This window comes from Pyxicephalus adspersus, chromosome 1 (assembly GCF_032062135.1).
Source record: "Pyxicephalus adspersus chromosome 1, UCB_Pads_2.0, whole genome shotgun sequence".
In the NCBI taxonomy this organism is placed as follows: Eukaryota; Metazoa; Chordata; class Amphibia; order Anura; family Pyxicephalidae; genus Pyxicephalus; species Pyxicephalus adspersus.
In genome coordinates, this window is record NC_092858.1 from 38,113,303 (window position 1) to 38,124,986 (window position 11,684).

General features: G+C 36.1%; 1 protein-coding gene across 1 annotated transcript in view; it reads left to right on the top strand.

The window, feature by feature from the left end:
* Positions 1–6,325: 6,325 nt before the first annotated feature.
* LOC140327623 (chymotrypsin-like elastase family member 1) overlaps positions 6,326–11,684 on the top strand; it is a 9,960-nt gene continuing 4,601 nt past the window's right edge. Inside the window, exons 1-5 of the mRNA XM_072407011.1 lie at positions 6,326–6,386; positions 7,283–7,371; positions 8,434–8,534; positions 9,774–9,899; positions 10,952–11,088. Coding sequence (XP_072263112.1) covers positions 6,347–6,386; positions 7,283–7,371; positions 8,434–8,534; positions 9,774–9,899; positions 10,952–11,088 — 493 coding nt within the window. The 5' untranslated portion in view covers positions 6,326–6,346. The remainder of the gene's footprint in view (positions 6,387–7,282; positions 7,372–8,433; positions 8,535–9,773; positions 9,900–10,951; positions 11,089–11,684) is intronic.

Genomic DNA, 11,684 nt, shown 5'->3' on the forward strand with positions numbered 1-11,684 from the left:
AAAAAAATCATTCTATGTATTGAAAACCATCCCTCTTGCAAGGAAATTCAAAAGATGTCTGCACTCAAATAAAATAACTTACATAACACACAAGATGCTGAAATGGTAATACCATGTGTTATTACTAGAAATGTGAATAAATCTTCTGCACTGTGCTCTGCATTCCTAGCAAACTTCTGCATATAAACAGGGATTGATTTTTATATACAGGTAGTCCCTGGGTTACATACCAGATAGGGGACTGTAGGTTTGTTCTTAAGTTGAATTTGTATGCAAGTCGGAACAGGTACATTATTTTAATAAATGCTATTAGGACATATGTTTGTTTCAACATATTATTAGGCAGCATGGTGTCAGTTACTGTATAAAATCCTCACTGTGAGTTAATTACAAACAAAGCAAAAAAAAAAAAAAAATTTATGGAGCCTAGACATTCATTAACTTCTGAAGCAAGCTGTGCTTTTGTATGCAAAAAGAAACAACTGTAAAGTTTGTCTTTGGTCATTATAGAGTTACAAGAGGCTGCAGAAAAAGCTCAGTCCCTAAGATCACCCACAACCTCAGCTGTGTTTAGCAAAAGACTTCTGCAAGTCATGCAAACTGCCCCCCTCCCCCCATCTTTCTCCGACAGACGAGTGAGCAGGGAAACCCCGTTGGTATCTAGGAATCGTTTGTATGTCGGATGTCCTTAACTACCTGTATTGCATTACAAGTTCAAGCTGGTCGATGATGTCGAACTAATCCCTACCTGGCCAGTTGCTACTTCACTGTGCAAAATGCTGTGATCTGAAGGATTTGCTTCTTTACCATGTTTCCTCAAAAACACATAAAATTACTTCTTCCCATCACTGTATACATCCCCCGTCTTATTGTTAGAGTACCCGAAATAATAGGATGTTTCCCTATCGACAAAATGTTATATGCCCAGCTAAAAGCAAAAAACCTAACACTGCTGCAGATACAGATAATAGGGTTGCACTAAAACATACTCTGAAAATAAAACGTTAGAAAGATTATATAATGGATACTAACAGCTTTTCATATTGCTAATCTGACAAACCAGAACTACCATGCCCAGAAAGTTTAAAATGAGGATGATGATGGGATAAGTCATATGGAAATTTAAACAAGAGCCCAGTATTAAACCAACTACAGATAACTCACTACAGAAAGATCAAAAACACCAATGTACTACAAATGTACTACATCCCTGAGCACAGATGATGATCATTTTATGCACATGTGAAAAAAATTTAAAAAGTTTAAAGATGAAAGAAGAAGCTTTTAATGCGTATCAAGTGTAAGAGGACACTTCATCATTTTTACCTCGTCTATTGAGTGTAAACGCACAAGTCCAATGGTAAATAATAAATATGTCTTAGCTTAAACAAGGTAAGACAGAATGAATTACATCCTATTAATAGTATATTGTCTCACATGGAATAGGTACACTACCCATTTTTCTTGATAGTCACCAGAAAAGTGGCAGTTACAGATGTTTTGTATGTTGCCAGTCCTGGCAAGTAGCATTCTTGTCAGTTTATCAAGCTGCAAAATGTACTAATGTAATAATATGAAAGGAAGCAATATACTATTTAAATTATATACAAATGGTACAAGACAATTTGTAATGCAGGAATGCATTTTGAACTGTATTCATACCTGGCATTGTTATCTTGAATAAAGGAGTCTTGAAACTAGGTTCTAACCTACCAAACAGATGCTTAATCACTTGAACCACTATGGGGCTTCTCCAGTAGAAACTACTTGTAGTGTCTTCCCAGAGGCAGAGGTTCACTGGTATGGGGAAGTGGTAACGGCAACACAACCTTTTTGCCGGTCTAAACATAGCCTTACTTATATAGTCAAATGGAAAAAAGACACAAGTTAACTGAATTCAATTATTAAGAAACAAACCTGTATATACAAATCCCCAAACATGTAGTTGACCCAGAAGAAGGCAAAGAAAATGAAGGTTAGCCAATGTATGGTATTACAAATTATCTGAATTATTCAGTGGCTAATATGGTAACTCTAATACTGCTAAGATAACATCATGGATTAATAATTTATCTGTGCAATTTAGTGAATCAGAGTTTTTTTCCCTTGTTACAGCAACGAATAAATAATTAAATATTAATACCCATTTTAATCATAAACATATTTATTTTTATTCATCTGGGTTGGCTAAACCCTTCTTCCTCCATACACCAAGGAGTTCCTCTTGACTCTCACAATAGTGTTAAAGTGGATAACTTTGCACTAAGTCTGCTGCTTGTAATTTTACAAATGTATGCAATGTGATTATATCTTCTCTGTAAACACTTTTTCTCTAAACAGATTACCTTCACTTAAGGTAATTTTCCTAATACTGAGCTCCTCCACATCTCTAATCAGTTTCAGTAAAACATCCATGCCCAAACTTGAACTGCATATTCCAGATTATTGGCCTACCTTATCTAAAAATTGAAAATCCCCATAATTGTGTTTGTTAAATTATGTTTTAAAGTTTACCCAGGTATGAAGATTAATAAAATTGTTTAGTTTTTTATGCTGAACCCTGAGATTTTGAAAGCCTGACTACCATGACAGTGACGGCTTTCTTCCCTCTGACTTGTATACACAACCTGGGTTAAATTACTGTACAATTTTGTACCTGACCTTAGTAAATCACTGCATCACAAAAAAATAATTATTGTTTGGTACTAATCCATGTGTCCTATACTAAATCAAGTGTGGTAAATTCAAATCTAATGTCCGATTCTACCTAGGATGTCAGGATCTTAAGTATAGGCGCGATTAGCTACATTCTCTCGTTCCGCAGTTACTATGTAATCTCTTTACATAACTAACTTTTGCCTCATAGTTTCATGACATTACAAAAATGTAGTTTTATGTTGCAACAACATCAACTATTACACATAATTCACCTGGGTATTTGTTCAACACACATGTTCACTTCAGAAGTGTTTCAGGCACTAGCTTTTGCATTTGTGGCTCTCCACTGTCTCCCGTTGCAGTAACCAGCAGTAGTCGCCCATCATGTTGGGGTTGCATCACCCTTGATATCTTGTTTCCATAACAGAAATGTCCTGGTGGAACCTCTCCCCTTGTTCATCACTCACATCACCCAAATTTTGTTGGAAAAAGTCCAGATGGGAACTTTAAATGACATTCGGCAGCCAATTTGATGGTATGCTGTTAGCATGTTGTTCACGAGTTTAGCATGGTTTTTAGCACGCTGGTTGCCCAGAGAGTTTTGTGCAACTAGCTGAAATGAATCCCAAGCAGCAAGTTCAAGTGAGTTGAGTTTGTCTCTGAATGTGGCATCACACATCAACTTGCGGATTTGCGGACCAACAAAAATGCCTGCTTTTAGTTTAGCATCTGTTAAAACTTTTCCAAAATTTGTCCTTCAGATACTGAAAACCCATCGATTGGATCACGATCCATTGCAACGACAAGGTTTTTCATGAATCCAAGTTTAATATGAAGTGGCAGAAGGTAAACTTTCTGTGGACCAATGAGTGATTTATGTTTCATGTTGTACTGGCCAGCAGTGTGATCAGGTCTGGGTGGCCATTCTTTCACTTTGTAATGGTTGCTGTCATCACGACTGTTTCACAGGCACAGAAAGCACATATATTTTGTATATCCCAATTGAAGGGTAAGGAGTACCACCACCTTTAGGTCACCACAAACGTTCCACTTGTGTTCTAAATAGGAAATCGATTTCAAAATGATCTCTTGATTTGTATATCAAATGATTCTTATGTATCATTCCCTGGGCATAAGCAAGAGGAACAGAAGGTTTTTCGTTACCTTTATGCAGCAATACAGCTTTCAAACTTGCTCTGCTCGAGTCTGCAATCACCACTGCTCTGGTATGTATTTGCAACCTAACTCCATCATCAGACCACTCACGTCGATACAGAAGCAAACGTGTTCCAGAAGTTGTCGTTCCTTTTTGTAGCAAATTCCACTCCATTATTCTGGAGTCTAACAGTTCAGACTTCTCTTTTGACAAAGACAGGTCTCTTACTAGATCATCTAAATCTGATTGGCTTATAAAATGTGGCTAACCCTCCTCAAGTTGGGGTTCACAACATTCATTAACATTGACATCATCCTCCTGTTCCTCATGCGACATGTCACTGTCAGTAACAATATATGTAGGCGGGACTGGCACTGGCTGCAGAGCAGATTCACAATTAGGATAGACAATTTTTTACTTAGTTTTCGAAAACCCAGCAATTTTCCTCATACAGAAGTAGCAGTGTGATAGTCTTTTGGCTCACGCCAAACCATAGGCACAGCAAAAGGCATTTTATTCCTTTTCCCATTCAACCATTGTATTAGGCCAACGTAACACACCTGACAGCAGATATGACGTGCCCAGCTTTTATCCTGATCTACAATTTTACATCCAAAGTAATAATTGTAAGCAAATCTCACCCTCTTGGTTAGATTGCGTTATGTTGATCACACTGAGTATATTTGCCACAAATGTAGCAAAAATTGTCCGGTTTATTAACACAGCTGTGCCTACTCATCTTTAGCGCAAAACAGACTCACTATGGCCTAGCTGTACTATCCAATAAGATTTTTTTGCACTAGAGACAAGCCCTTGGTCCATCTCGCCTTATATGACTAATTCTGACATCAGTTTACTGACTTGTCCAGACATTCCGAGCCATTGCTGGAACATGCATGCCACCAGGGGACGTGATTCAGCTAAGGTGGCAGCAGGCATAATGGTAGCTGCAACTGTTATAATGTTCCCATGTAAAAATAAATTTCCCAATTACTGACCATTTGAAGAGCTATAGCACGTCTATAACTTTAAATCTGTATGTGATAGGCAAATTCTGAGTTCAGATTTGGAATTAGGACACTTGTTATCATGTAAATCACGTGTTTTTCCGAATAGCAAAATCGTTGTTGTAATTAAACTCTGCATCAATTGCCAATTCAAGGCTGATAACAGGTTTGCATTAATGCAATGTGTGTACATTAAAAAGCTAAATAAATTCACATTGTAGAGATCCAGACTAATAAATGTTCCTGCTGCACAACCTGCCCAGATCTGAGCACCAAATATATTGGAAAAGGCTGATGACAAGGTGTCCATCCAAAGTAACTTCTGCTTCTTTGGCTTTGTTGTGGTTTCTAAAGTTAAGAGAGCAATTTAGACTTTAAGACAAATACATCATGGCTGTCCAATCTGTCCCATCATTTAATATTTTAAATAAATAACATAACACGAGTGAGCTTGAAAAGAGCTTGACAATGCCATATGTATATCTTGTGTGTGTACACAATGGGACTTTTATTAAAGCTCTCCAAGGATAAATACACTCTCATAAGTGAAGCTGGGTGATCCAGGCATCATTGGTTACAATATATTTCTAGCACTCTAAGCTGTGACTGACATTTACTATATTAGGAATACCAGCATTGGTGTTATCAGAAATAAAGAAGAAATAAAGAACTAATTTGTACAGAAAGGCATAAATCCTACTTGCATGTTAGAGGCTCTGAAGAAATCTCTCCAAGTCAGCCTCCAACAATTATATAACAAGATAATTATTAATAAAAAATATTATTAATAAACAGGTTTTTTATAGCACCAACGTATTACGCAGTGCTGTACATTAAATAGGGTTGCACATGACAGACAGTGACACAGGAGGAGAGGACCCTGCCCCGAAGAGCTTACAATCTAGGAGATAATATAATAATAATAATAATATATATATGTATTTTAATATACATTTTTGCATATCATTTTTATTGAGGTCAACCAATGAGTAAAAGAGATTTGGATATTTACAACATTTTGCTACCATACAGATTAATCAGCTGTTATGGCGTGACTGATTTTATTAGTGGTTCACCAGGTTCCACATGAATTCCTGGTTGCCTATTGTCACATATACACTGCAGATTTGATTTGCTGCAAACTTGAGTTTTAGCTTAAAATGTTCTTGTTTTGCAGCTCTCTATAACCATGCCCCATGGAGTCATAAATGGATATAATCCACATAAACACACTGGCATTGACACAAGTCCCATGTCATAGGTCTAAAAGTTTAATTTTACTATGCAACACTACTTCAGGTTCATGAACCTCCATTTGTTACTGTTTCTATTTATACCAGTTATCACACATTTGTATATTTGACTATGCTTTGTAAGATAACATAATTAGGAAACCCAGAAAGTACAGTTATGTCATGTAGCATCTGGATAAATTCTCATTACTACCAGTGACGAAATCTTTCTACAGGTCTATATATGAGAGTTCGTTGCTTCTGCATTTAACATTACTGACAAAGGCCTTACAATGCTGCGTCTGCTAGTGGTCGCTGCTCTTGTCCTCTCTGGTAAGATTATTTTTTATTATAATAAAAAACAAATTTATTTAGACTAGCACTGTACTTTATTTAGCTAATATATACAAACTCTTCATAATAACAACTATTTTTGTATATATAAAATGGGCATCATCCCCATAAAAATAAAACAATTGAATAAATTCCCCAAAAAAAATATTTACGACGCAATATTCTAAATTGAGATAAGGTTCCTGTGTACACACATATATTAAAATACATTAAAATTTAGAAAACAAATATACATACATGCATTAAAATTCCCCCTAGGATTAGTAATTACTAATAAAGCAGTTAAGCATATTGGAGCTCCTCTATTGACTATAAAACTTTTCCACCTCACAAAATTGCAGTTCTGTGAAATGTTTATTTTGACAATGAATTAAAAGTTTGAAGTCTGAATGTTTTATTTAAATCCCTCCCAATATTGTAAATGTGTTCCCTTATTCCAGTGTTAAAATTCCTAGTTGTGCACCAATATACTGAAGCCCATAATCGCACCTTGCAAACCACCTTCTGTCACCAGTAAATTCATCTTTTGAATTATAGTTTCCCATGGTGACTTAATAAAATAAAGTCAGATGATATAAGCACACTAGTTGTAAACAAACTGACAGTTTTTTTATGCTGTTATGGAGTTTATTCTACTGTATGCCCGGGTGAATGGGAAAAGTACTTGGTGTAATCCAAGTGGAGAATTAAATGGTTTTATAAAGACTTTTACCTGAGTGGTACACTATAGCAACATTATACTGCAGCGGTCATCTTAGCTCTCTCTTAGTTTAAAGTGTTCTATTGAGATGTCTACAAGAAAAGCTGTAAATATTGAACTTTCTATGTCTGTAACATCTAAAATTGTTTACATTTTTTTGCAATTCTGTTCCCAGGTTATTGCTATGAGGAAGTGAGATTTGCCAATGACAATGAACGTGTCGTAGGAGGCACTGATGCTGTCAAAAACAGTTGGCCATGGCAGGTTAGCATGGGGTATGAGTAAAAATATAAATGGGAAACTGCAATTTTTTTTTACCTTATATAATTGACTCTAACTCTAATATATTCCCTAATCTAATCCCTAACACTGACCAAAACCTCTTTAATAGCATATTGTTTTATTTGGCACCTGATAAGAAATATATTACCTGAGCTGGAATTGAAAATTACTGACCTGTATAGACTTGAGTGCATTGTTTGGTTAAAAAAATGGTTCCAATATGGTACCAAAATACTTTCTGTTGACTGGATATTGACCGAAATTTGAATCAAAGACTTTTCAACAAATTATTTGCCAAAAACACCACTCACACATTCATGGGAAACCTTGTTTGTACTTTGTTTTATTTGCTATATTTAAAAAAATGTGTTAGATAAAAACTTTTTTTTAATATTGTAGATTTATTTGGAGTTCAGAATCAAAATCCCATTGTATTGGTGTTGGCTTGGCTTGTATTGGTTTTGCTTTGACTGTGTGATTTTGGGATGTGGCCTCACATTTTGACCACAATTACCTAAAATGTATGCATTTCTCTATATCTTTAGTTGATCTTTAAATACACAAAGGTTTTGAAAGTGGTGGGAACATTACCTATAGAGCTTGACAACATATATGCTTAGGCACAGTCACGTCAGGAGATGCACTACTATATTTCTAGAGTAATACCAAACAAAAGACAAAGCTTTCAGAATACTTTACAGAAATCTTCACTTACTGAATAAATGTTCACTTGTATTACTGACCAGCACTGCAGCTAACAAATAAGGCAAATTACAAATACAAATCTGCAGAGAAGGAAAAATCAACATAGATATCAGAAGGCTTTCACCTAATCACTGCCAGGTAGAAAAAGGTCTTCCCTGATTATACACATATTGATATTTAACCATATGCAGTTCCTAAGGACATTACATTACATTAGTAGATATATAAAATAAACTTTAGGCTACATATGTTAACCAAAACTACTAAAAATTTTATTTTAATATTTTATTTTATTTCTGAAAATGCAAAATGTAAATAAAGAATTGTTTATTTTCCTAGGTTAGTCTACAGTACCTTTCTGGTGGATACTGGTACCACACCTGTGGGGGCTCCCTGATCCGCACTAACTGGGTGCTAACAGCTGCTCACTGTGTAGACAAGTAAGATTGATGAAATGAGTACCATTAAAAGTGTACTGTTATTTAAGTATCATTTATCTTCCCTCCCCACCCTCACTTCTAACCTAAACCACACTCCCCATCTATAATTCAGTATTTACCAAGATTCAAGCACCAGGACTGTTGAATGTTTGGATTCCTTGTGCCGGTGTTGTACACTCTCCTTACTTCTAGGGGCTGAAAAGATAGATAAGAATAGGCAGATTAATATAGAAATCAATGGGGATACAATATACAGACTAGGGTAACAGAATAGTGGGAAAATGTAAAGTTAATGAAACTGGTGCTTGGATCTTCCCCCTCCAAAATATAGGGACAGTGGATTAGGTAAGTGTAGGAGGGGGGATAAGGGACATCAACATCAACCCCTCTACTACCAGATACAGTCCTGCAACTGTAGCTGTTACAAAGAAGGTGTATATTGGTCCACTGTGGGGGGACTGCTGCTCCTACACACTTTTTTCACCTAATTCTCCCTCTCTACAAGGACAGTCCATTAATTGTTATATCTTATTTAAATCATAACCCAGTCATTAGAAATCCAAGAATTGTTTGCCTATAATATTACCAGTTCTTTGTAAAGTTTTGGAGGTTGGGACCTGTAAGGAAGTGGAGAAGGTAGATATGTAGGAGGTAACAAGGGTGTTTTCTTTTCCTCTATCACTGCCCTTACAGCTCAATGCTGTTCTTTCCTCCAGAGAGAGAATCAGAATTGGAGGTGTTTACTTTGTTGTCATCCTAAGTAAATACCATACATGGCACTGATGACTAAAAGGAGGAATAGGGAATAGCTAAAAGGGGGGAGGACCAAGGACAGTGCCAATCCCTGATGATGCTCAGCACTGGGTTCAAGATACATGTGGCAGCTTCTAATGCTTCTTGTGCTGAAAGTGAAGTGTGCAGGGAAATGAGATCATGGTCTTTCATGATAGAAGAGGACATATAAAGTAAGACATAAATTAAAAACACATTTTTTAAATGTGTTTTACGTTCTAGGTGTGGTAGAAACCCACAGTGGAGCCATACAATCTCCCATGTACCAATTTCTAAACTGAAAATACTCCAGCTCTCCAAGTATACTGTACAACCGTACAGTGTACAGCAGAGTGGCATCTCTCCTCCAGTCTTCTAAACTATCCTTCATCTTTCAGTAATGTTCCCATATACATGGGTTTTAATGCTTTTCAACTGGTAATTTACCACTTATTTTCTGTTTCTTAGTGGAGCCACCTTCCGTGTTTCCCTGGGAGATCACAACATCTACCAGAATGATGGCACTGAGCAGGTTATCTCTGTGAGCAAGGTGATCTATCACTCTAGATGGAACTCCATGAATCTGGGTAATGGGTAAGGGAAAAATAACTCTCATACTTAGAAAAATACTTTCACTTCTTAGGGATATTAAATTTGATAAAATGTACCTAATGTAATGCAAATCCAATTTATTTTGCTTTATATGCCTGCATTCCCATCATTTCCAAATTTCCAAATTCACAATAGTCAAGCTACAAAACATCCATCATTGGATGAACCCTAAATCTTTGTTTAAAATGTTTGGCATAATGTCTCAGTGTATACAGTTTCCCTAAGCCAATATTCACTACCTGGAACTGCCAGTATTAGTGCTTCTTGTTTCAGGACAACAAACTAAGCATGTGCATTGCAATTAATATCAGTGTTATCAGCCTGCCATATGTACTTCTTTAGTTAGCCATTGGTCTGAATTAAAGGAGCAGGCATAGCCGGCTGATAACTCCAACAAACAAAAATGGAATATGGTCAAATTGTAAAGCACAAAAAGCCTCATAAATCAGACTATGTTTACAGAAAGTTCGTGTTTTTCATGTATAGAGTCTGGGAGTAAAAGTAAAAGATTTTAAAAATGATGGTAATGTATTTTAGTGTTATATGTTAAATAAATTATAGTCCCACGTGTCTTTGTGTTGTTGACTATTTCTATGGAAGTCTGGTTTCTTTGGAAGTCTAGGATTTTAGGTTGATTGACAGTCAGTTGTGTCAGCTACCAAATTCTATAACCTAACTTCTTTACAAATACTGTAGCAGCATGTACAGACAAATGGGTGAATGGGATGGCTTCATTTGGAGCTTAACATCAGGCTTACAGAATGAATAAAAAAAGAATACCTGCTTTTTTAGCCTTCATTCATTAAGGCATATAATTTCTACTACAAATTGACTCTCCAACTTACTAACTGACTAATTACCAGGGGTGCCTAACAAATGGTTAAGTATCAGAACAGATGTATTTTAAGAATGGTCTTATAGTTTACGATTTTCTTGAAATAATAATATACACAAATGCTGGTTCAGACCATAAAATGTATTCCTAGTATAGATAAAAATTATGTTGCCACTTTCTGATCTTTTTTTTTTTTTAGTTTTGACATTGCTGTCCTTCGTCTGGCTGCTGATGCCACCCTGAACAATGCCGTACAGCTTGCCCAGCTCCCCAGTGATGGAGTCGTCCTGGCCAATGACTATCCTTGCACTGTTTCAGGATGGGGTTACACTGACAGTAAGTTGTAAATCTTGTACCAAGCAGGGGGCTTGCATGCAGAGAGTAACATAAAAGCCCCAAAATATTAGTCAATGAACAGACTAAAGTATCAGAAGGCAGATCTAATATGTGATCAAATATAGAGGCTGAGGATTGAGCAGGTGGCCATGTTAATAGCTGTTGACAGTTAGGGGCTGTATTTCTAAAACAGGAAATCTAACATTCCTTCAAACATTCCCTGGTGGGAATCAAATACTGCTATTAAAATACATAGTCCTGGTAGATTCCCACCATGAAATGTTTGAGAAAATATCTGATTCCTTGTTTTAGAAATAGAGCCCCAAGTATGTTTTATTTTTACGTAAATGTGACAGCTAACGTTGAAGGAGGCAGATAAGAATCTAGGTCTAATATCAGCCTGGGTCAATTTTGTCAGAAGACAATTAACCACCTGGTCTAGATTTCTGTACCAAAAGCATTACAGGTTTTAATGAATGTTTTTTTTTTTTTTAAATTGTAGACCTGTAACTTACAGAAATATGTCCGAACAGGGTTCTAGTAGATATCACGAATATAAAAAATGTTTGAAACACACAATCATGTAAAAAAAAAAA